The sequence below is a fragment of the Tamandua tetradactyla genome, chromosome 22 (assembly GCF_023851605.1).
Source record: "Tamandua tetradactyla isolate mTamTet1 chromosome 22, mTamTet1.pri, whole genome shotgun sequence".
Taxonomy (NCBI): Eukaryota; Metazoa; Chordata; class Mammalia; order Pilosa; family Myrmecophagidae; genus Tamandua; species Tamandua tetradactyla.
Window position 1 is genome coordinate 21,762,064 of NC_135348.1, and position 27,456 is coordinate 21,789,519.

General features: G+C 37.7%; 1 protein-coding gene across 2 annotated transcripts in view; it reads left to right on the top strand.

Annotated features, from left to right (window-relative positions):
- Window positions 1-27,456, top strand: part of SLC10A7 (solute carrier family 10 member 7) — a 273,235-nt gene that overhangs the window by 228,485 nt on the left and 17,294 nt on the right. For both annotated transcript variants that reach the window (XM_077139878.1, XM_077139879.1), the window contains 2 exons: window positions 153-204; window positions 8,840-8,913. In XM_077139878.1, the coding sequence (XP_076995993.1) occupies window positions 153-204; window positions 8,840-8,913 (126 nt within the window). The remainder of the gene's footprint in view (window positions 1-152; window positions 205-8,839; window positions 8,914-27,456) is intronic.

A 27,456-nucleotide genomic window follows, 5' to 3' on the forward strand; every position in this document is an offset into this window, starting at 1 on the left:
ATTCTATCAATCTAGCAATGAGGGTTTGTTTAGTATGTTCATTTTTCTATTTGGATTCCCATAAGTTTCAGGTTAAACTATTCATAGCAGTGAACATATGCTAAAGATTCTGATTTTATAGTGCTAATGTAGATTCAATCTTTTCTCCCCAGTATTTTCTATACAGCTGAGTTTTATGATTTTAACCTTCATCTTTTCAACAAGGTAAGTGATTTGGTATCTCTTCTGTTGTTCCCTAAATAAGGAATCATATTCTTTAGTTGGCTTTTTATGCCACTGTACTATTTGAGTATTTTGCTTGTCTCCCTAACCATTCTGTCTTCCTCCTATCACCTTTGAATTGTAGATTTTACCAAAGGATCCGTCCTTGGCCCTTGTCTCACCTGCTCATATATATGCTTAGGCAGTCTCCTCCATTCTGCTCGCTCAGGCTGATGATTTTTCAAGTGTAAACTTTTCTATTTCAGTGTTTTTCCTGAGTTCTGACACTTACCATCTAGAGATCTTCACCTGAATGTCTTAAAAAACCCCAGACTCAAAATGGAATTAGTATTTTATCCTAATGCTGCTTCCTCCTCTCATAGTTCTTTACTTATTTTTAATGTAACCACCACCCTCAGAGTTACACAAACAAGAATCCTTTTCATTGTTTTTCTTTAAATCTCTCGATCTGGCTCTTGATATTTTTTATGCTCCCCAAAACGATGTCCCTAATCAGGCTCTTGCTGTCTCTTTTCTTCTTAGACTATTGTAGTGACTACCTTGGTGTTTCCATCTCTAGGCCAACTTGTCTTAGGCATTTCATACTGCCTCCAATAACCGAAGATTTGTTGTTTCAGGGCTAAGTCCAAGCCCCTTCAATCTATTTTCCAAGCACATGAACCACTACTAGCATCATGCTGTCTAAGCTTTAGTTAAGCTGCACTCCTTGTTGTTCCCTAGAGAAATCCCATGCTTTCTCATTTCCGTTCCTTGCTTAGGCTCTTCCCCATGTCCAAATCATTTTCCATTTCCAGGTTCATTTTCCTATTCTTAAAGACTCACCTCAAATGCAACTTCTCCCACCAATATCATACATTCAACACATATTACTTAAGCCTTTAGTATGAGAAAGTTACCATGGTGAATGCCAAAATATATGAGATACTTCAACCCTAGCATGAGCTTCTAGACTAGATACGTACACTGATATCTAAGTGTCCTATGAATGGTACAACAAGCCAACCTGCAGTTATTTCAAATATGCTCAATGGGTAGTTCACAAAAAATAAAATTCAAATAGCCAATAAATGTATGAAAAGATGCTTAATTTTATATATATTAAATAAATGCAATTCAAAACAAAAAAAAAAAGGCAAAAGTACTTCCAAAGAGAGTGGTTGAACAAGGCTTCATAGAAAAGATACGCTTTGACATGAGTCATAAAAAATAGGTAATTGTTCAGCCAACAAAAATGTGAAAAGGGTGTTCTTTATGTAAGACACAAAAATGCAAATGTGGACAGAAAGAAACAGAAGACATGGCCAGACTAGAGCAAGATTTAAAATAATAGTAGCTGGAAAGTTACGCTTTGGCCACATTGCAAGGCCTTTGAATTCCAGGTTAAGGGAAGGAGCCTGGTCTGTTTATAAGCTACAAAGGGTGTCAGAGCAGTGGATGGGTTCCAGCCCCACCTTAGGTACATGGCTGTTATGGCACTTGATATAGCACTATGCTGAATGTAAGCAATCAATAAAAACTTATTGACTGACATAATTTGAAGCATTTTCCCAAGTTTGTGGTTGTGATTTATGAAATAAAAGTGAAGCCTGGAGTCATTAAATTCACAGAGAAAATGTGACTTAATTGGATAAGACTGAGCATAGGAGCTATTTTAAAGTTCTTTTTGTAAGTGGCTTGTCATGTCACCTTAGAAAAAGACGCTGACCTTTTAGAGACTGTTTGTTTACTGGTCCTTGTGGTGGACTCACTCATCTGATCATAGCAGGATAGAGATACCCTATCAGTGACTGAAAAGTTCTTTGAAAATATAGATCACAGTATAGCCACTACTGGGATTGCTAAAGGAGGATGGGGAAGTGTCACAACTACTTGAATTAAAATAGAAAATTTTCAGCTTGTAGTAGACTAGACTTTCATTACGCCCTGTGGTTTTAAGACCCTTTTATTCTGCCTCACTGAAGTTCTGTCACTTTTTGAACTTCCCCAGCTCACTGTCAGGCATGCATATTCTTTGATAAACAGGTTATAAGGTAGCTGTGATCATGCTCCAGAGTAGTGGCTGTGTAGTCTAAAAATATTCCATGGAAATTTGGAGATTTTTCAAATGAACAAAATTTAGAAGATGGTTTCCACATTCTCTTTTCATACTGAGACCCCTGTAGCTCCACAGAGGATTTTATTAGAGGAATGAAAGACACCAACATTTCATTGAATGAAAGACATCTGCTGCCTTCCCGGCACTGTGCTCAGGGGTTGTACATGGGAGTCCGACAGCAAAGACAATACACTACACATTTTTGGTGCTGTTTTGCAGAGGAGGATCTTCTCTCAGAGTAGTTTAGCTTAGTAACTTACCCAAAATCATACAGCAAATAGTACATCCACAATTGAAATTTACTTCCATTGGACTACAAAGCCCGTGCTTCGTTCACTGCACTAACCTATTTCAATTATTTTAAAAATTTATAAATTTTTAAATTATAAAATTCATTTTTTAAATTTAATTTTGGTTGGGTATTTGCAGAGTGTTTAATGAATTCTTGAAGTTCATACCCACAAACAAATTAATCCAAGATACCAAAACTTTGAACTAGGGCCCCACTTGTTTATACTCTGTTGAGTTTCATTCTCTTTCTACTTTTTTGTTCCTTCCTACTTGAAGTTAGTGAAGTTGGCCTGTGATTTTGTTGTTGTTGTTGTTTTCCACTCTGTTTTACCAATTTAGTAAATTTAAAACCACTCTGGATATCAAGAGGTAAAAACCTCAACATGGAAGTCATTTTGTGTCTTTTATGCAACAAGATGCAGTGCTCTGGTGATAGAAGCATGGCCTACACAAAACCAGATGAGAATGATCAATTTAACTGCAGCATTCTGCTTATCTGGATAACATTTCTTAGAGTTGCTGACCTGGACACCACATTACCATCCCAGTGTCTGGAATGTGAAACTGCTCTATTCAGAGTATTAAAAATAGAAATGAACGTTAATATTCTGCCTTCTTGTTCATCTGTTTGCAAAATCATGCCAGGGTTAAAAATTACCAGTCTAGAGTCAGACTTGCGCTTGCATCTTATTTAGTAACTTTGTAACTTTTGATGTTTTCCCCATTTAGAAAATAGAGACAGTAGTAGTATTTACCTCATAGGGTTGTTGGGAAGTTAAATAATACATGCATAAAGACCTTAGCATAATGCCTTGCATAAAGTAAGTGCTCAGTAAATGTTACACACTAACAGACTATTCATGATATCAAAGTAATTTATCTCTAATATCAAAAACCAATCATAGAAGAGAGAGAATTTTTCTACCTTTATCATTTAATTTTTTATTTTTCTCTGTCCCAGTTGCTAGGAAACCAGAGTCAACCATCCATAGCTACCTGAGCTAACTTTGGCAAACTGTCAAAGTAAAAAAAAAAAAAAAAAAAATGTTGAAAAAGTATAATAAAAGACACCAGTAGGGCGGTGCACAGAAAGCTCCATGGTAGGATTCTCGCATGCCATGTGGGAGACCCGGTTCGATTCCCGGAGCCTGCCCATGCCAAAAAAAAGACAGTAACTGGGAGCCTTTAAAAATATGTACAAGAACAGTTTTGGTAGGCTAATAACTAGAGTAATAGAAGCCTAAAATGTCATTAGAGTGACAAAAGAAACCTCTAGGAAAAGAATGGGAAGCAAGTATTTAAATATTTGTTAAGCTGTTTTAATCCTTATCAGTGTATTTCAATCAGGTCTCTCAATCTGATTCTCACCATAACCTGTGGGGAATAGAGAAGTCTTAAAGATCAGAGGAGTGGAGGGGAGAAAGGAAGATAGGCATAATTATCATAGTTTTAGAAATAAAGCAACTAAGCTGGGGAGCCCTGGGTAACTTGTTTAGTGCCACACAGCTAATGACAGACAAGGTCTTTTCCTAAAAGGAGTAAAGACAAAGTGTAAAGTTAACAAAAGAAAGTATTTCACATAGAAGTTTTCTCCTCTAAAAACAATGAGCTTAGATGGAACTATCTCAAAGGACCTTTTCTTCCCCTACATTCTGTGATTCTGTTAGTAAAAGTTTGTGACATGTTTTCCTTTGTGGGTACTGCAAAGGAAAGCAAAATAAATATGATGTGGAAAGCACTGATTGAAAGCTTTGTAAGAGAGAATAAAAAAGACAGTTGGGAAGAAAAGCAAATAAACATCTCAAGGGAGGCCAAAATGATCAAAAGAATTATAAAAGCAGGATAAAAGGAAAATCAATATTAAAAAGAGATAAGGTAGGGTTGGAAAATAAATAGTAATGTGATTCCTTTCAAGAATGTGAGCAGGAACAATAGAGATGTTAATTACTGAAAATCATTATATCCATTACTACTTAAATATAATGATTTTAGCAGAATGTTTAGTTTTTCTGTGTATTGTCATGACCTTCTGCCATTGCACCGCCCTTGACAATATGGCTGAGGGTGGATTGCTTACCAAGATAACTGTTCTCACCCATTATATTTTATTCTGCTGTTTTGATTGTTGCTATTTTAATAATTTCCTTCTTAGAAGGGAAACTTTATCTCCAAAATTGGAGGAAGCCTACTTACAATTTGTGACTTTAAGGAAGTCATTTAATCTCTCTATGCTTCAAATTCCCATTTTGGAAAAAGGAGAGCAGTAATACTATCCACCTTATAAGGCCATTCTGTAGAGGAAGAAATACTGGATACAAAGTGTTTAGAAAAGAAAAGTGCTCAGTAAATGTGTGCTGCCTGGTTATCTGTCAGCAGCAGCAGCATTAATGGAAGGTTAAGTGAGCATCTGCTCCATTGCCCTTCTCTTATATTTGTGACATAGAGCACTCTCTACTATATACCTGGAGTATAAGTCAGCCCTATTTGGGGGGGGGGGGGATTATTCTTATCCTTAAAAATTCCATTTTCATGTCTTAATCCTAATCCTCCCTCCCCACTGATGGACTCTGTGTCAGTAGAACTGTAGGACAACGTTCCAACTAAGCAGGCCAGAAATCTCCCAATGTGGGCCTAGCATCAGCCTCTGGACCTGAAAATGAAGACAAGTACTGTTTTTTGCAAATGTCCTCTTTTTTTTTTTTAACATGGGCAGGCACCTGGAATCGAACCCGGGTCCTCGGGCATGGCAGGCAAGCACTCTTACCTGCTGAGCCACCGTGGCCCGCCCATTGCAAATGTCCTCTTGAGCTACACATGAGGGCTGTTCAAATTAATAGCAACCAGTGCCAGATTAAGTCAGAGCCTCCTCTGCCAGAGACACTCTGCCATGTTGGAAACATCCTGCAATCTGGAAAAGAGCAAGATACCAAGCAAAACAGAGTTCACTAAAGGGAAAATGTATCACCAGACTCTCATGGAAGAAAACTGAATTGCATTGCAACAATTGGTTCTATACAAAGGCAGCAAAAGATTAAAATGGTCTTTGTGGTATTATTAAAAACCCAAGCATTGCTGGTGGACATCCCAAACTAGGTCAGTTAGTTTTGCTGCATGTTCTACAACCGTAGCTGGGTATTCACTCCTGCGTGGAATTTTCTAATGCATTGTGAGTTGACCAAGTATCAAATTCCCAGTTTGCCTATTTCAAGCTTTTTTACTGTCGTCAATTCCCAGGTTTCAATATTGCCTCAAACTCTCTATGGATGAGTAAAGAGCTTGCACTTTACAAAGAAAATAGAATCTCTCACATGAATTACCTCTGCTTTCTCATTCTCTACCTGAGACGTTTCCAAATTTTTTATCCACCTTGTCTTTCTTTGCTTCCAAATCAGAGGCCATAGGAAACTCCCCTCTGGGACTTACCTCCTCAGTCTTGTCCTTTCACCCCTCTTTGGGGGCCTTGCTTCATTAGTTATGTCTGTCTGCTGCATCTTCAGGTCTCCCTACAATAATGTTCAGATCTCCCCTGATTCTTTTCTTCTCTTTGTCACATGTCTTGAAAACACAGTCCCTTCTCACTACTTTGAATTAAGTACACTTAAACATCAACTCCTTGGCCGCCTCCCCAAATCCCTATTGGGCATCCTCTTCCATTCCCCATTTCCATAAATTCCTTAATTCTCTTCCCAGTCCCTTATGCTCAAAATTTCTAATTCTTTAATTTCTCCTCCTCTCTCAAAGCAATAATAATAATAATATCAAACTAGCATGATGGAACACTTACAATGTGCAACCCAAATTCTTAACATTTGTATATATCCTAACAATGACCCTAAGAAGCAGGTAATGGTATCCCTATTTTATATGTAAGTAAAATAATAGACCAATTTTAATTCCAGGTATGTTTGCCTCAAAACCTGTGCTCTTAAAAAGTTTGGTGGGAGAGAAAATAACAGTGACAAGTTCTTTGATTTCTGTCTCCATGTCTCTTACCTCCATCTCCTGCTCTCATTTTGATTCTTTAGGACTTTAACACTTCCTGGTTAATCCTACATCTTCAATCTCACACTGTGTTGTGTGAGTGCTCCTCTTTAAGCACAGGTCTGATCTGATCATTTCATTCTACTGTCCCAACACCTTCAGCAGTCCCTCTTAGTCCATTTTATCAAGTCCACACTCCTGGTCACAAGCCTGTGTCCATGCAAGTAAGTCAGCCTAAACAAATCTGCTCTTTGCCAACTGTCCCCTACACTCCCATACTTCAGTTTCATTATTCCTTATTTCAAATACACCCTTACACACATCTAGACCTGTTCCTTAAGGCACAACTCAATTGTTATTTCCTCCATGAAGGTTCCTATATTCCTTATTTTCTCACTTACACATGTGTGCACACACCCAAGCTAAAGGCAATCCTCTTCTCTTAAGGGTGATAACTCGCCCTAAAAGAATTAACCCTCCCACACTCTCTCTCAATCTCTTGATGTCTCTCCCTTATAGTACATATCCCTTTCTTTTACAACAATAGCTATTTCTGTACTCCTTTCATCTTTCAGTTCATGTGTTTACAGAACCTTAGAGTTCCTTCCACATTAGGTCTAACTGAGAAATAAAGGGATGAAGGAGTCATCATAAGCCATATAGTATAAGGGTTAAGAAGCAAGCGTGGTATCACAATGTAAATATGAGAATAAAATGTGAAAATATCAAAGAAATCTTATACTCAAATGATATACTTCCTTTAGATAATTCTCAATGAAACAAGACCAAAAATTCCATTTAGAAAGTTGGAATAAAAAAAATGTTGATGTAAGACTGATTAGGAATCAAGAACATAAATGAGTTTTTGGAGGATTGACAACCAACGGAAAATTTAAATATTCTCTTCACACATGCACAGGATATGAGGAGGAGGAGAAGGAGAAGGCTCCTTCCTCCATCCACTGAGTATATAGCAGGGGAAAAAGGATACGGGTTTTACCTAGGGAAGGTTTTTCTGCCAGTGAACAACATTAGGTGTGGTCATGAGGTTACGAATCTCTTTCTTCGGAGATTTAAAATTGCATAGATTATTATATCAAAATATAATACATGCCATCAGGTTCTAGAGCATTTTTCTGTTGGCTGATTCTCTTATCTGAATTTAGAGCAGGGAATGAATACTCACTGTACCTTCAAACCCTAGTTCTACAGGAAGGAAGAAATTCTAAAATATTAATGAGGACAAAATAATAATTATTGTATTTCTAATCTTTTTTATTTGTAGTTCTCTAAATCTTTACAATCTAAAATAGGAAATCTTATTATGACACTCCACCCCCAGCACTGACCCCAATAACATTTAATGGTTTGACGCAACCAGATTTTTTTTTTTTAATGCTTAACATGCTATTTAACAGTAACGAAGTGCGGTGGCTGAGAGGATAGGTGCAGGGTGGACCCCGGTGGCTCAGCAGGCAAGAACGCTCGCCTGCCATGCCAGAGGACCCGGGTTCGATTCCCGGTGCCTACCCATGTAAAAAATTTTAAAAAGTAAATAAATAAAAAGAGGACAGGCGCAGAAGTCAGATTCAATTTGAATTCTGGCTCAGTCACTTTCTAGCTTTGGGACTCTGGGTTGGTTATATAACTTCTGTGTGCCTCCGTTTTCTCATTTCTAATTATGGATATCATATCACCTGCCTTATGCAGTTGTTGTCTTCACATGGAAAGACCTTAGACTGAATCCTGGCACATGGTAACTGCTCAAAAAATGATACTATTATTATTATCATTACCAAAACATATGGTGTTTAATCTTTGTTTCTACCATGCATTTCTCATTTCTGCCAAAAGGATATGTTGCTCCTTGAGAGAAGCATTTCTGGAAATACATTAACTCTCTCAGGCCACTGGCTAATAACAGGTGATAACCTAGCAACTTAGTTAAGAAAGTGACTTATTGCATTTGTTTCACAAATTCCTGGACCACAGACTGATTACCTTTGTCATCTTAGGAGACCTCTACACACACTGTTAAAACTTTCTACTTTTCATGGGTAAATAACTCAGAAATGACTTTCTAAAAAAAATTTCCGATACCTCTGTACTTTGGGGCATAGACTTACTTCTGTCACCAGGAATGATCAAAGGGGTATTAAAGGAAGGTAGGTACTACATTTGATTTATGATGTGTGAAATATGATTTTTATAGAAGTATTTGTAAAAAAAAAAAACTCTCTTTGCTCCTAGGAATATTTCGGGTTTCACTCCAGCAGACACAGTGGCTATCATTTTCTGTTCTACGCACAAATCCCTCACATTGGGTAAGCGATTTGTAAAGTTGAAAACCAACATTTAATAATACTCTCGTATAATTACATCTTATTATTCTGAAATAATTTATTTAATTGAACCAGTTTCTGAGGCTTAAATTTAATAGTGTAGGATTTAGCTTAATTTGTAGTCATGTTTTCTATTCTCATAAAAGATTTTTAATGTAGAACATTAACATTAAGAGTGCAGGGGAAAAAATAAACTGCTGTGAAAGAGGAATGAGCAAAAACTGCTTTGGAAGGCCCTAAAGTTGCCCCTGGAAAACATAACTTATTTTCTGGGATCTCAGAGCAAGGTGGAATTAATGTTATTGCTTTAATTTGATACTGACATTAGTTTGAGGTTTTTATTTTGGAATGCTATATTATTCCTATAAGGAAGCACAGTATATAGTCATCAACTCAATCTGATTACCACTGAATACGAAATAAGTACTTATTTAATGGACAAAATTAGATCAAGAAGGAAAGTGCTATTTTCTACCTATCCTTTATCCAGTTAGTGGCATTCTCCGAATAACCTGTCCAGACATTCAGAATCTATGTTTTAACTTGATAAAAGTCATTAAGTAATCAGAAATTTTATTTTACAAGTTCCTTAGGGCTTATAGGCATGTGGTGGTCAAAACCTCGTATTAAAAATCCCTCTACCTTTTGGCCTTTGACTAACTTAAGAGAATGAGGAATTATGGCTTTTCTCTAAGTCTTTTCATGTTAAAAAAAAAAACTCAGTTTGTAAACTAAAAAATGAAAATGTTTCATAATGTTTTTCACCTAAACATATTTGTATAATAGAGCCTACTGTCAATCTTAACAAGTTTAGAAATGATTTAGAAATCAGACAAACTCTTTTAGAAACAGTTGTTGTCTAGGGCGTCAGCTATTTGAATAAATTATAAATGCCATTATGCATTGCAATGTATTTGTTTCATTTTCTTCTTCACTGTCATCACCAATCGAAGTTTGAAGAGCTTTGGGATCCACGTTCCAATCCTGATATTGTGACCTTGGACAAAGCACTTAACCTCTCTGAACTTTATCTTTCTCTTCTATAAAATAGGACAGAATAATACTCAATTTGTAAGGTGACTGTAAAAATTAAACACAATTTTTGTCATATCTTACACAGTACTTGGTCCATAATAAGTAGTCAATACATGAAAAACTGGGTATAATAATTTTACTGCATGTAGATGCTGTGGACTAAATGAGAAATTTTGCTGCATATAAATTACTGTGGACTAAATGGATTAAAGGGCTTGGAGTGACCCCTCGCAGGTAGTGGCACTCTTTAAGCAGTAACTGTTATTATTAGTTATTACTAACTATAGTACTTATAACTGTGTTACCACTTCCAGTATATATTCCCCTGATCCTTGTCTCGTAGATTTTCGTGTAGCAAGTATGCTTTTTGCACTTGTTTCTCATGTGTGTTATCGTGATAAGACATCTAGTATTCCAGGTCTCCTAAAATGTAAAATACTCCTATAAAGGCTGGTAAGTGGACCACAGGCAGGTGCTTCCACAACCCTCAGATGTCCAGGGTGCAGGGTTCAAGAAGTTTGGATCCTCAGAGCACATGCTACACCATGGCTACACCAAATACATTTCTGCCTTTCTGCAATAGATTTTTTTTAGCCCAGGCTACCCCTGGGGATTTACTTTTGCCAGGAATACCAAACTGGATTTTTGTTGTTGTCGTTTCTCCATGATGTTCTGTGCTAGAGCTGGCTGTGCTGAACAAAGAACCCTGCTTAAGATGCACACTGTAGTACAATCAGCATTATTTTTTTTCCCTATAAGCACAACGCCTACCACTTTAATACTTTTGTCTTTTCATTTTTCTTACTCCCCAAAGCTATGGTTTCTGTTCTTCATGCTTTCTGAAAGCTAATTTATAGGCAAGCATGTAAGTGCTCTGAACACTAGTCAGATGTAGTTATTTTGCTGGAAAGGGTTGGATCTTTGTTTGCTTTTGTAAGAGTTCTCCATGAAATAGGTGGTTAAGTCCTCCAGTAAGTAATCATGTAATGTAAATCCTTAGTAACTTCTGTAAGACAACAGACTAAAATTATCTTAGAATTGTGAGACCTCAGTATTCATCCTGGCCTTTCCACTAATACCTCCCCTAGGCCTCAGTTTCCTTATCTCCAAAATTAGGGGATTTTACTAAATAATAATCTATCATTCCCTGATCATTTCTGGGTTTCCTTCTGCAGTCTTCTAGCTGTCATTTATGAAAGTGGGCTCTTTGCTGCCTCCCTTATCTCGGAGGGGTCCTTATCCAGGAGTATCCTCCTTTGCACATGTATCAGGGAGTGTTCCCATCCTGTTGCTAGAATGGCCTTGTTAAGCCCTATGATTCACTGTATCAGCTGTCACAGGACAGTTCCCCTCTACTGGTGACCTGATGTTACTGGTACAGAAGATATATCCCGAGAGTACCTAAGCTACAGGCCGTTAATTACCCCAATGGAAATTCTTATCTGCATGGAAATTAAAGAACATCATGCTGAGTGTGAAAAATTCATATTCCAGAAGCAGATCAGAGAAATCTCAGGGTTTTCTCACCTCTCACACAAAGATGAACTATCACAGATCAAATATTTCTATTCAATACTACACAAATATATCTTCCCCTTTTGAAATTATTGTCATGTAATGTTTTTTGTAGTAAAGATATATATATATCTTTAGCATCTTAACTGGGCCTTATAAAATATGCATTTTATATCCCGTATTTATATCTAAGAATAAACCATTGTATGCCAAGTGGTTCCCATGTAATTAATGAACCAATGATGAGAACTGTTGCTTGAGAAGCTTCCTGAATTTTCTCTTGTACATGCACCTTCAATTTATTTTATTGTTCTTACTTTTGCCCTATCTCACTTTCTTACATATACTTCCATCTACACACATGCTGAATTTGATTCATTGCTTTTATTAGTGCATTTGCCATTGATTGATTGGTTCCTTGCATTAGTACTTTTTCTATTGATTGATTGCAGATGAAGTGACTATTTGACCTTTAATTATGAGGCTTCCTATTGAAAATGACATTGAGCTATGGCTACACATAATCCATCTGGAAAGCCTGACATGATGCCATTCCCTGGAGTTCGTTCAGGAAGAAAGAGGAGGCCTGAAGGAAGTGCAGAGATATCACTGTGCTTCATTTAAAACAATACTGCAGGGCTTGTTTGCTGATCTCCTATAGTTTCAACTCAGGGTTGGAAGTAATTTTATATTTTGTCAAGACACCACCACTTGCTATGGGTCGCCATAGAGCCATGAGCTCTCCCAAATTATTCCCTGACTTGATACTGATATTTGTGTGATAATGAGAAGATATTTTATTTACAGAGATTGAAGAGCCGCTTGTTCCTTACTTAACAATGGCTCAGGGCAGGCACAGTCAGTTAACTAAAACTCATCAAGAAAAAAATTTGATCCAAGATATCCTTATGGAATTGGTGTTTTACCTTTATTTTGTGTATTATTTTCTCTTGAGTATTCAAATCACTTTGCTTATCTGGAGTGCCAGTATATCTGTAAAACTATCTCACTGCACTTAGAAAATGTGTAAAGATGTTTGAGAACCTTAAATTAAGCATCTATTTATATTTGTTTTTAATGTTTTTAGATAGAAAAATGAAAGCTCATAATCTCAGAGCATGTCAATTGACTATCAGCAGTCAATTGTAAGATTCCCAGTGGTTCCTTATTTCCAAAGACATCTCTGAATTGAACTAATTATCTTTTAATTTTATGTAGTGTTATGATCAACACTTAAGAATCTAGGATATCTTACCATTTATAGACATTTGTATATACAGATGAATCAAGGCAACTGTTTCATATAGTGTTTATACGTCATTATAGGTCTGTGGTCACAGTTACACAGCTGAGCTGTGACAAGAAACTGTACATTAAGCAAAAAGAAAGTGTAGCTTTTTGGTAGACATAGGATTTTGGAACGAGAGTACATACCTGATTCTAATCTGAATTCAAGTTCCAGTTCTATCACCAAAAACTGGCAAATCACTTAACTGACATAGGCCTCAATTTCTTCATCTGTAAAATGGGTATGATGATACTTGAGATTCTTTCCAGTTTTACATTTCTGTAAGTCTATACTCAGTGATATTTCTCATTCTATAAGATAACAATAGTTTCCCAGTTATGTGTGCAATCTTGAAAAGAATGGTTATGTAAATAATGTCACAGTATTACAGGAAAGGAAATACAGCTGTTGCTTCTCCTTAATGAGATAAAAAAATTATCTATCCATCTGTCAATATGTATATAATCATACTTTCCAAAGAATGTCATAGGAGAAACAAGATCTTGAAAGGATCTTGGATTCAATTTTAATTGAAAACTTTCCAAGAATGTTAAAGGATTACTTGCAACTTGGGTTGAAAAGATCATTTAATAACATTTGGGTCATTTTCTCAAGAAGAAATGAAATTGAAATAAGAAAGTTTGCATTTCTGTTATTTTTTCCCCAAAGCTTATCTGTGATTCTATTTGACACATAAAGAATAATATTATCTTAATAAAACTATCCTACGCTTGGGCAGTCCTTTTTTTTTTTTTCAGGTGAGAGGTTTGACTTTTTATTAAAATGAAGAGAGAGAGAGTGAAAACAGGCTTCTAACATATTGAAGGAAGATATTCCTGTATAGATCACATATACAAAAAAATTGATATAATTATTTCTGAAGAAAAAAATATCTTCTACTTATGGAAAATCCTTGTAGATCACTAGGAAGAACAAATTTACAAATGTTCTAAAAATGATCATGGTTATGAATACGCAACTGTGTGATGACACTGTGAACCATTGATTGTACACCATGAATAGACTGTATGTGTGTGAAGGTTTCTCAATAAAAATATTTTTCTTTAAAAAAAAGAACACATTTGCAACCCATTATTGTTGTAGAAGCATGAAAAATTATGTAATATTCTATGGAGAAGATAGAATGGAAATTGATAAATGTAGGACTTTCATTTCAAGAAGTACTGAAAAACCTCTTACCATATAATAGCTAGAAATTTTGCACCGAATATAATTTTTTAAAATATTTTTATTGGCAAAACAACAAACAAACACAGACATTCTTAACATACAAACATTCCATACATGGTGTGCAATCAGTGGCTCACATTATCATCACACAGCTGTATATTCATCACCATGATCATTTTTTAAAACATTTATATCACTCCAGAGAAAGAAATAAAAAGAAAATAAAAGAGTCATACCCCTTACCCCTCCCTGTCATTGATCACTAGTTTTCTATCTACCTAATATATTTTAACCTTTGTTCCCCTTATTATTTGTTTATTTATTTTTTAATCCATATTTTTTACTCATCTGTCCATACTCTAGATAATGTGAACATCAGAGTTTTCGCAATCCCACAGTCACATTGTAAACGTTATATCTTCATACAATCATCTTCAAAAAACAAAGCTGGCTCTAAAACTTTTTTTCAAAATGGTTCCTTCTTAAAGGGCTCTGGTAAGCATCCCCACCTAGAATGGGTGGAGACACATCTCCATGGAAACAATAAAGAAGATCCCACCCAGCAATACTGAATAAGGATTAAAGGACATGGCTTTTCTGGGGTACATAATAGATTCAAATTGGCACAAATGTTACACGGGAAAAACTACAATCAATGCAAGCTAGGGTCTGTGGTCAACATTGTGATATGCTTCCACTGAATGTGACAAAAGCATTATGGCAAAGCTAAATGTCAACAAGTGGGGGACATGGGAGAGGAGTATGGATTCTTTGCAGAAGAAAAGGAAATGTCTTCATATATTTTAGGGTGGTGAAGTCATGGCTATTTACTTAAGTTGGATTGTATAATGTGCGAATAAAATTTTAAAATTAACAGAGAGAAAAAAATGCCAGAGAAAATGTGGAGAAAGACATGTACCTATTCACTGTTGGTAGGGAAACTGAGAGTTGCGGCCTTTCCACAGGAGACTAGGGGTGGGGTTGCCATATGATCCTGCAACCCTGTTGCTAAGTATATAACTGGAAGAACTGAGGGTGGGGATACAAATGGACCTTTGCACACTTGTGTTTGTGACAGCAGTATTCCAGATTGGATGGAGGTGACTCAAGGGTACAATGAGGAATGGAAGGGGGAACTGAGATATTTACATACAGTGGACTACTGAGCAGTTGCAAGAGGAATAAAGTTGTGAGGCATGCAATTAGGAGAATGAACCTTGAAAAACAGTATGTTGAAGGAAATGTCAGAAACAAAAAGAAATATTATCATGCTTCACTTGAATGGACTAACTATAATATACAATCTCGGAGAATGAGGTCAAGAATATGGGTTATCAGGTTGGGTCTATTGTAAAGGGTCCTAGATTGTCAGCTCTTACAGCTCTACTCTGGAGTTGTAAAATTATTTCTAAATTCTGAGATACTGAGCTGTTTATACAAACATAAAAAAAAAAAAACAAAGCTACTGTATGTGAGACATGACTCCCAGGGGTATAAACCTTCCTGGGAAAGTGGAACAGAAATCCTAGAATGAGCTGGAATTCATCATCAAAGGATTGAGAAAACCTATTAGACCAAAAGGGGGAAGAGAGAAATGAGACAAAATAAAGTGTCAGTGGCTGAGAGATTCCAAACAGAGTCAAGAGGTTATCCTGGAGGTTATTCTTACGCATTATATAGATATCACCTTTTTAGTTAAGGTATATTGGAGAGGCCGGAGGAAGGTGCCTGAAAATCTAGAGCTGTGTTCCAATAGCCATGTTTCTTGAAGATGATTATATAATGATATAGCTTTGGCAGTGTGACTGTGTGATTGTGAAAACCTTGTGTCTGATGCTCCTTTTATCTATGGTATGGGCAGATGAGTAAAACATATGTATTAAAAATAATAGCAGGAACAAATGTTAAAATAAATTTAGTAGATTGAAATGCTGGTGATCAATGAAAGGGAGTGATAAGGGGTATAGAAAAAAATAGTGGAAACAAAGGCTAAAATATATTGGGTAGATGGAAATACTAGCAGTGAGAGGGAGGGATAAGGGATATGGCATGTATGTGGTTTTTTTCTTTTTTCTTTTTATTTCTTTTTCTGAATTGATGCAAATGTTCTAAGAAATGATCATGGTGACAAATATACAACTATGTGATGATATTGTGAGTTATTGATTATATACCAAGAATGGAATGATCATATGGTAAGAATGTTCGTGTTTGTATGTTGTTATGTTTAAAAAAAAAAAAAAAGAAACAGGGCTACTGGAGCATAGCCCTATAGTTTCAAGTACTTCTCTTTAACCACTCAAATACACCATAAACTGAAAAGGACATCTATATAATGCATAAGAATACACTCCAAGATAATCTTTTTACTCTGAAACCTCTCAGCCACAGACTTTTTTTTCTCATTTCTTTCCTCCTCTTTTTTTTGGTCAAGAAGGTTTTCTCAATCCCTTGATGTGGGTCCCAGACTATCCTGGAATTGCTGCCCCATGTGGACAGTCCTTTTTTTTTTTAAAGAGAGAGAGAGGAAAGGAAGGAAAGACAGAATGGAAGGAAGAAAGGGAAACATTTTTAAACATTTTCTTGTTTTATTATATTTTGTTTGTTTGTTTGTTTTTTTTTTTTTACATGGGCTGGGGCCGGGAATCGAACCGGGGTCCTCCGGCACAGCAGGCAAGCACTCTTGCCCGCTGAGCCACCGCGGCCCCCCCCCCCGACAGTCCTTTTTTTAAAACACTTAACCTTATTAAGTCATGTCACCTGAACATCCTTGAGTAGCAAGTCGGTGATTATCATCTTAACTTTGCATAAGAAGAAACAAAAGTATATAAAAAAAATTTAAGAGCTTATCCTGGCCTCAGATAACTAACTGAAACTAGATTTCAAGTCCTCTAACCTCCAGACCTGCATTGGCTAATCGGATCTGAAAGCACTTTGGAACACCAAAAATTTCAATACTGATTCCAAGTACAGTAAATGTGTGAGCTCAGCATAGGCTGAATTGTCTTAGTTGTTTAAAAAAAAATTACTTCTTAATACATTGCTAGTTATAAGACTCTCAGTTTTAAAATACTTAATATCTGTAATTGCTCCCATAACCATTTATTTCCATGTGGCCCAGTAATGAACTGGCCCTCATTCCTTGTATTTTCTTTATTGGTAAAAAACATGTTTTGTTTAAAGTGGGTCTCGCCAAGCTAGCCTTACCTGACATGAGACAACTCTGTCCGCACTCCATTCTTGAGAACTAAGAGCCATGGTACTGTTGACAATAACTATTAAAGTGGAAATAGAAATCCAGAGTTAAGACAAAAAACAGAAGTCTGTTTTAGGGCACAGCCATAAATGTATTTCTGTCCGACATGTTGCCTGTGGAGTTACAGTTCTGTCAGAAAAGGCAGTTTGGGGACCTCTGCCACTTGACAGAATCTTAAAGATGCCACTGAAAGTATAGCCCCTGTAGAGCTTGCCAGCATGCTTAAAAAGGGTGAGGATATGTCTGTCATTTTGTGCTATTTCCTATCCACATAAAGAAAGGGAAAAATGTAGTTCTCATGTCAAGTAAAACACTTACATTCCTCTGAGGTTTGAGGACTATTTTGTTTTGAATTTTTGGTAACTGAGTATTATCTTAAAACTGTAGCTATAAATAATAATTTATGTCTAAATTTTTGTAATAAAAATTCCAGAAAGTCCCCAAGCTTTTAGGCATCAAGGATGAAATTAAAGATAAAAAAAATTTCAGGGGTGAGATCCCCAGCCTGGCCATCAACAGCCATTTCAGATCAGATCATGCATTGTAATGATACACCAGATGTCCTCACTCTTCACCTCCTCTTCTGTGTTTCTATACCAGAGACTGTCAAATGTTCTTAACCATAACCAACAGTTAGAAATATATTTTGCCATGTGATCCAGTACACAGTTAACGTGTCCATAAAAGTTTCACCAGACACTCATCTTTTCTTTATACGATGCATCCCATATTCTATTGGAGTGGTACCTAAAAGCCACGAAATTGATTTTGCAACTCATTAATGGGTCACATTTCCAGAGTCTGAAAAATGTTGCTTTACACCTTCCTTACATCACACAGTTGCCAGGTAGGCTTTAGCTTCTGCTGTTCCCTTTTCACTGAACTTTAACCCAAATTTCTGATACCATGTAGAAAGCGGAACTAATTGAAACTTAGAATAATTCTTGATTTACAGTAATGTAAGATTACCTGCATTTAGATTATTATTATTTTATCATCTTATATAAGAGTCTCTGTATCTTTTTTTTTTTTTTTTTTTGGTGCATGGATGGGGAATCAAACTCCCACAAGACAGGCGAGCATCAATATCTTTTGGTGGTTTATTTTTAAAATTGTTTTCTCTGTTCTACATGTTTTCCATAATCATCATTTATTGAGTAATAGGTAAATACCATGCTAATGCTTGTTACATGAAGTAATTTACTTTAAAATTCGTTTGTATTAATAATGTGTAATAGGTGTATATTAGTTTAGATTTCAGCTCCAGGAATAGCTAGTTACTCTAATGGAAATTCTCACTGGAGTGTTTGGCTACCATGTTATCAGAAAGGGAATACTCTAGAGGCAATGTTGTGTACAAGTGCTTCTGTTATCTATATCTCTACCAACCTGAGATTTTGCTATAATTAGCATAGTGAATTCAGAAATAGGTCTTTATTTGTGACATTAATGTCTTGTGAGTGTAAGAAATGGGTTCTTACTGATATGTTGACTGCCTAACATACTTTAGAGACACTCCTCACTTGCTAAAAATATCTAGCAAGTCCCGTAGCCTGAATATTAAATCCTCATGGATGTGTTGGAGGCTTAGTCCCTACTCGGTTTTGATTTTTGTGTCCAGCCACTCAGGATTTGTGGTTGCCTAAGATTGACTGAAAAGGTAATTGAATCCTGCTCTGCAATGTAGCATGTGTGCTTTGAGAGACCCTTTCCTGAGGTGCTGGTCAGAGCATCTAAAAGGTCAGAGCTGGGCTTCTGAGTTTTACAAAATAGATTGCACAAACTATTTTTGTGAATGACGACTAATACATATTTAGTTTTAAATATCTGTATATGTGACAGTTTACATTCATTAAAACCTGCTGGCGAAGTTGTGGGGCTGTAGCTAACCCTCACCAACCTCAAATGTTTTTAGACACTATCCATTATTCGACAAAAAGAATCTGGTACTTATACATGACCAGCCTGGTGTAGATCAGTTCCCAGCAGTCCTTTACATGTACTTCACATTATTTGCATAATCACCCCAAATGAGGAAAGTGTGGTTCTGAAATGTCTTAGTTTGCTAAGGCTGCTGTAACAAAGTACCTCTGACTAATTGACTTAAACAACAGAAATGTATTGTCTCACAGTTCTGGAAGCTAGAAGTCCAAAATCAAAGCAGTGTGACAGGGCAATGCTTCCTTGTAAAAGAGAAAATCTGGTTTCTGGTGAGTGGCCAAAAATCCGTGGCATCCCTTGGCTTGTGGAACATAGTTCATTCTCTGCCTCCATCGCATGACTGTCCCGCTCTCTGTATCTAAATTTCCTCTCTTATAATGACACCAGGCAGATTGCATTAGGGCCCACCCTAATCCAGTCTGGACTCACCTTAACTAATAACCTCTTCGAAGATCCTTTTTTCAGATAGGGTCATATTCATAAGACCAGGGATCAGGACCTGAACATATGTTTTTATGATCCACAATTCAATCCGTAACATGAAGTGACAAATAACTTGCCCAAGTCATACAACCTGCAGGTAGCACAGTTAGAACTCAAGCCCAGGTCTAACTGAAGTCTAGCCCTTTGCTACTATGCTTAGCTGTAGTAGAGTACTGCAGAAAGAGCCCCATGTTGAGGATAAGGAGACCTAGGCTCTAATATCAGTCCTGTCGTCCACTAGCTGTGAAATATCTAGATGAAATGATCTATGGGCCCTTCTAGTTCTAACATTAAATGATTCTCTGATTTTGAAGTCTTAAATGTTTGGTTTTAGAATACTGAACTGAATGGAGGGTGTTCTAGTTTGCTAGCTGCCAGAATGCAGAAACGGAATGGCTTTTAAAAAGGGGAATTTAATGAGTTGCAAGTTTACAGTTCTAAGGCCGAGAAAATGTCCCAATTACAACAAGTCTATAGACCAATCAAAGGCATCCGGGGAAAGATACCTTGGTTCAAGAAGGCTGATGAAGTTCAGGGTCTCTCTGTCAAGTGAGAAGGCACATGGTGAACACAGTCAGGGCTTCTCTCTCGGCTGGAAGGGCACATGTAAACACGGCATCATCTGCTAACTTTGTCTCCTGGCTTCCTGTTTCATGAAGCTCCCCGGGAGGCATTTTCTTTCTTCATCTCCAAAGGTCACTGGCTGGTGGACTCTGCTTCTTCTTGTGGCTATGTTGTTCTGCTCTCTCTCAATCTCTCATTCTCCAAAGTATTTCCTGTTTTATAGGACTCCAGTAAACCAATCATGGTTTCCAAGATGCCTGCCTCATGCACCCAGGGTCTGGGGAAGCTGTCAACCTAGCAGACCATTCAATCAGATTTTGTAAAGTGCTTTTTGATAATGGTGGGAGCCAGTTTGGGTCCACTCTGGGTTTGTTTTTTCCTTTACTTTGGACTGGCCATGGTGTGTCCCACTTTTAGATACTTTTTATCTCATCATTAGCCAAAAAGAGATACTTAGAGTATGAATGCTCATGACACACTACTAAATATTGTATAAAGATAAATAAATAATAAAAACTCAAAAAGCAAGTCAATAGGCTTGGACCCTAATCTCCAGGAATCAACCACATCTTCATTCCGTGGTTTCAGATTATCATATTATCATCCTTCTAGAAAGAGCAAATACCTTTTTTCTAGTCCTTTTTACCTAACTTCAAATGACTTTTGAGTTCCCTTTCTGCCAATCTGGTTAAGCCACAGGGTTTGGATGTGGAAGTATGCCAGTATTTTTAGGTAAAATCTGAATAAAAGAAGACCATCCATTTAGTGTTCATTGTATCTAGAACTCACTTCAGAAGTGTGGCTTTCTTTCTTTAAGATCATGTTTTCTTGGCAATTTGATGGTAAAATTCATTCCTATTTAAAATAATTTCAGGATGCCTACTATTTGAAAGTTACCCTATCGAAATCCTTTTTTATTAGTGAGGGTTTTCCAGAGAAACAGAACTGAAAGGGTGCATGGGTATGTATTTATATATATGTGTATAAATTAAGAGATTTGTTATAGGAATTGGCTCACACAACCGTGGGGATCAGCAGGTCTGAATTCTATAGGGCAGGCCACAAATTGGGAACTTTATGGTGTCATCAAATTCTCCAGGAAAAGCTGCCAGTTGGGAATTCTTGATGAAAGAGACAGTGAATTCCCCTAGAGAATCTGGCTGGCTGAAGTAGAGGCAGGAATTCTTTCTGACTGCTGAAGTCATCAGTTCTCCCTCTTACTGAAGGCAATCTCCTTTGCTGATTGTAGATGTAATCAGCCATAGAAAGAATTAACTAGCTAAGGATTTAAGTTCATGAAATACCCAAACAGTAGCAGTCAGGCCAGTGCTTGCTTAAGGAAACAACTGGACAACCATAGCCTAGCCAAGCTGACATGTGAAATTAACCATCACACCTTTATAAAAGGAAATATGTATATATATTTTAAAATCACACAACTGCAATAGATACTGTGGGAAGATTTTAAAAGAAACAAGATAGAACCATTGCTTTCCAGAAGTCAGTGCTCTGAAAGGGACAGCAGACAAAATATGCGCACACTTGCCAGGAATACTTGTGACCAGATGCAGGCTGGTGTGGGTTTTGGCAGCATCCGTGGTAGGATATTCAGTTCCTGTGGCAGTCCTCATCTACCACCCTTCCCCAAAATTCTGGAAGTGCATTAGACTTCATCTGAATGATTTCAGTGACAAACCCCTTTCTTGTTCAGTCTTGTGAACAAGTCCCATAATATTGTTTTTCTAACACCATTTCTTATCATAACAGTCCTAGAGTGCTTACGCTCTGTCAGGCTCTGTCCTAGGTATTTCACAGGCAGTATCTCATTTGAAAGCTCCAGCAACCCTTTGTGATAGTTATTTTAACCTCATTTTGAGCAGATGTGGAATCTGAGCGGTAGCGGACAGGTGGCATGGTCAGGATGTAAACCCACGTGTCTGTGACAGCGAAGTCCGGGTCTTTCTATCCTGCCACACTGCCTTCGGGAACACCTACAATCGGAGTATTAGCTGTCTGCACTTGCTCGGTCACAGTGATGGGGCAGGAGCAAGAAGGCCAAGTGTGTACATGCTTCACTTTTGCTGCAACTCATATTCATCTGTAGTTGTCAACCCAATAGCTCAATAGTGAGGAGACATTAAAAACATCCCACATATTGTATGGTGGCATCTCAGATGGTGTACAGAACAATAATTCCCCAGTTTCATATTTATTTTAAAGCCTCATTTCTTATACCCTGCCATAGTTAGAAGTAGCTCGCGAGCTTTACTGTACATATTAATAGTCGCCATATTTGCCTGAAGTTATATACATTCCTTGCCTCTGAAAGGGAAATTCCACAAGAAGTGAAGGGAATGCCATCATGTTGTCCCATTGCTTGTCCTTTCTGATGAAGGCTTTACCATGTCTAAATAAGCCTACAAAGGCCCATTTCCCAGTGCTTCCTGCTCATCTGTGCACTCCCTGTCAGTTGCAAAGGTTTTTATTTTTATTATTATTAATATTTAGAAAGTTTGCCTCTAGCAGTAGCAAAATGTATATCACAGAACAACAGTTGTTTACTGTGTTTGAAGTGAAGAATCTCACCCAGGAGATCTCATTCACTTGAAATTTATATCTCTCAATCTCAACTTGCAAACAGAGATCAATGAATAACAATTGTCGTTTCAGAGTTGCATCTCTCCAATTATTTATTTGGTCATGTCTCTTCCCAGAAGTTCGCTTAATTGAACCAGACACTATAAACTAGATTGTGCATATTTAATGGCAGGCAGCTCCGTGCTTCTTTACAGTAAAAGAATCAATGAACCTACAGCTGCAAAATGAGGGTGATACTCAGCCCTTCCCTGTCCCAGTCTACCTAGGCCCATCCAAACAACACCAGCCAGAAAATAAAGTTAGCTGCCTGCTTTTTAAAGCCATGGGGTGTGCAGTAGGTTTTTGACAAGTTACCCTGGGGGGGGGCAGATGGAGATGTAAGATTGGACACTGCTCAAAAGATTCCTGGGAGCCAGGAAACCTGCTGGTTTGGAATGTCATCTGTATGGAAGCTGAGCATATTCATATCGTAGCAGTGACACTTCCCAGAGCTGCCTTTGCTGCAGGTTTGCTCTATAAGGCGCCAACGAAAAGATGCTTCTAAAGCACAGTCTACTTGTTTCGTTAATTAAATGTGTTCATTTGGTACCTATTATGTACCAGGCCCTTACCTAGATCCTGGGATGTGAAGTGAATAAAACAGGAAAAAATTGTTGTCCTCCTCTAGCTTCCCTTCTAGTGGAATTAAACAAACACACAAATAGAGAACATATCAGATAACTATCAGTGTTCTCGAGAAAAATAAAACCAGGAAGGAGGATGAGTTGTTTTAAAGTAGAGGTGGGAAGGTTTCAGGTTTAAAGGGGACATTTGATCAAAGACCTGAAGGTAAGTGGGAGTAACCTATGAGGATCTTTAGGGGAAGGAGATTCCTAGCCAGAGGGAACAGCGAGGGCAAAGGATCTGAGGCAGTAGCATGCATGGCATGTTGGGGGAGCGAGGAGGCCAGTGGGCCTGGAATGAGTAAAGAAGCGAGTACTAGGAGGCTAGGTAAAAGGTAATGGCCTAATGTAAACTAATGTAAATTAATAGTAAAATAATATTGTTTCATCAACCATTACCACACTACTGCAAAAGTATTAGTAATAGGGGAAACTGTGTACGCAGGGTAGCGATATGGGAACTCTGTACTTTCTGCGTGATTTCTCTGTAAACCTACAACTTCTCTACTGAAAAAAAAAAAAGAGGGGGTAGTGAGAATATGGGCCAGTGGTTATTATGTAAGGCCATAGTGGCCATTGTAAGGACTTAACTTTTACTCAGAGTCAGGGGCAGCCATTCAGGGGTTTTGAGTGAAAAATGACACAGTTGAACATCCCTGAGCTGCTGAGTTAAAAATAGACTGGAGTTGGGCTGGGGTGCGGGAGTGAGGACCAGGAAGTCCAGTTAAAAGGCTATTGCTTTAATCTAAGCAAGAATTGAAGGTGGTTTGAACCAAAGTGATAGCAGTGGAAATGGTGAGAAATCTTGGATTCTGGTTAAGCTTTGGAAGCAGAGCTAACAGGATTTGCTCATCACTGAATGTATATGTAAGAGAGGAATAAGCGATTATTTGGAGATTTTTGGCCTGAGGTACTAGAACGATGGAGTTGACATTTACTGGATTAGGAGCAGATTTTAGTGGGGAATGTGGGGATATGTGTGGGGTACAGATCAGGAATTCAGTTTTGAACAAGTTTAAGATGTCTCTTTGACATGCATTTTGAGTCTGGAATCTGATGCAGGCTGGAGTTTTCAGCATATAGTTATTTAAAGCTACCAGACTGGATGAAATCACTAAGGGAGTGAGTAGATAGAGGAGGAAAGAACTCGGAGCACTGAGCCCTAATACACCCTAAAGGTTTCAGAGAATATCAAATTATCTTGATGATTAAATCACATGAAAATCTAAATCAGCCAGACACATAGGCATCTACATTTTCAAACCTGTATTCTTCTCTTATCTCCCAAGGTTGGGTGAACATGTAATCAGAAAGTAGATAGATGAGAGGACACTTTGAAACATTAAAAGGAAAAGGGACTGGCATTTATTTGGTGCCTAATACCTGCTAGGTGCTATATTAGGCACTTAACTTGCATTGTTATCTCATTTAATCGTCACAACAACATGGCACAATAGCTATAATTGATCCCATTGTCCAAACTAGAAAACCAAGGCCCAGAAGTAGTCAAATAACTGTCCCCGGTCACATAGTGAGTAGGCAGCCAGGCTGGAATACAGCCACCCATCTGTCTGCCTCTGGAGTCCATTCTCCTCTTGCTCTACCTTCCTGCCAGACCTGTTCTGCTTCTCAAATCAGCTCACGTTAGAACCATCTGGGAGCTGTAAGGTAAGAGTGAGGCAGGGATGCTTCCCACCAACTAACTCAGAACCTCTCAGGATAGACCCAGCCAACATATTTTTTAATCAGCTTTCCAGGTGATTCTACTGTGCAGCTGGGGTTGAGAACTGCCTGAGACCACTTTGCTGTATTTATGTGCATTTATGCTCTACTGTGTTCCAAAAAGAAAGCACAGTTGGACAGTACCTACTCATTTTATTGATAAAATTGACCGATTGTTTGTACAGGTTGGTGAAAACCAAAATTATCTGTGTTGTGATTCGAAACATTAGCTATAGACAGAGGTAGAGGATATTGAGGTGATTAAAAAAAAAAAAAAAAACATGAGTATTTCCAGAAATGCTTCCAGGGTTTTCCTCAATTCCTCCTCTGCCTGGAAGTCTCCTAAATAAGGTCCTAATGCCCCAAGTTTTGAGGTCATAGAGAATAAATAAAGAGCAGGAATAGGTCACTTAGCCAAGTAAACCATCACGAGCTTCTCTTTACCTTAAACTTCAAAGGGTCAAGTGTTTTTCTTCATTTATATAAAAATACATTTATAAAATTAGATGTTTTCCCAGAGCCAGTCAGACAGAGCCGGGTCCTGTCCACCCTGTAAGCATTTGAGATGGTGACCCATCTCAAAAGACACGAGCTAGCATTTGAATGATGTCTCCGTGGGTCAGTTCTTAATTCATTCTTGAATTCCCTGTTTGCTAATTACTCCTACATCGCTGTCAGACAGATGAGGGTGTACCTGGTCTTCTAAGGTAGAAACCTTCAATTGTCAGAGTTAAATGTTTCACTGTCAGCATCTGGTGAGTCGCTCAGGCCATTCATTAAACGTCTTTTCCAATCAGAACATACCTGTTTCAAAACAGATACCAGCTGCTCATTTTGGTCTTTTTGTGCCTCTTTATTTTCATAAAACTTTCAGCTAATGATGGGACTACAGCCCTGTAACTGAAAGCTAAAACACAATCTTTAAATTTCCTAATGGGCAGCAATTGATCATCAGCCAACCATATTTGAAGCAAATAAAGCCCGACCAGACCATAAGCACTTTTGTTAAAAGGGATACCTCTCTTCTTTTCAAACCTTTCTTGTGTGAATATTCTTTTCCTTAGGTTTCCCACTCTCCTTTATTCTAAGTTAATATTATCACGCATCCCTTGTCTAGAGTTTCTGAGTACTTTCACGTGTTACCATTTCAGGCATATAGGTAGCCTAGTGAGGAGCACAGACTCTGGAGCCTTTCTTGTCTGTCTTCACATCCTAGCTACAATCCTGTTGCTCTCTGTTTTCATTACCCACTGCCTCAGTTTCCTCATCTGCAATGGAGATAATAATGGTAGCATTACCGGACAAAGGCAGTGGATTCTTTCACCCAGTGGGCTCAAATGACCACTTCCCGAGGCACCAGGGTTTCAAAGAGAGAAAAAGTTCATTACTAGATGCATAGCAAGAGAGCAGATGGCCTACTGGGCCAAAATCTGTCTCATTGAGTTTAAGGGGTTCAAAGTTTTAAGGATTTGAGCTAGGGGAGATGAGTTCATTACAGTTTCAAGTAGCGAGTTCTAAGCAGAAGAGGAGACAATTGTTATCATTTCAATAGGAAATCATAAGTGGGAAGGAGGGAAGGCAGTTATCTTTTCAATAGCAGAGTCTAACTGATATGATTTACGAATGTAAGGGGCTGGAACTAGTTAAGGCTGACTTCAAATTCTTCATTACCTTTAAAACTTTTGCCCGAAAAATTGCTTTGAGAAAATGACCAGACAAAGGGAGTAACAGCTCTTAAAATCATAAAGGTACAAGATAAGGGCTTTTACAATCATTTCAGATATCAGGGCAGCTGAATTATAGTTTAAGGATTTCAGGTATGCCCCTTTATCTCCTGTAATATACCAGAAAGCAAAAAGGAATATCTATATAGTGATTCAGTAATCAAAATCATCCCTTAAATCCTAATTTCTCTGTTACAGTAGTTTTGCTTACATCATGGATGTGGAGAGTGAATCGGTGGTGTTTGCTCTCGGAACAGTGCTTGGCACATAATAAGCACCGTGTAGGCAATTGCTGCAGTCGGTGTTCTACCTTGCCAACATACAAATGAAGACCAGAAAGATCCTTGAACTCCAGATATGTCTTCTGAGCTGAAATCCTGGGAAAGTTGTGTAATATGTGATTGGTGAAAGGCTGAAACATGAATGCTGCTTGTGTTTTTCCTGAAGATCTTGATTCCTGGAAAGAGTTCTCCTTTCCCTTAATAACAGCCTGAGACATTTAGTTTGTAACCTTCTGTTTGTTCATTTTTCTGCTCTTTCAAGCCT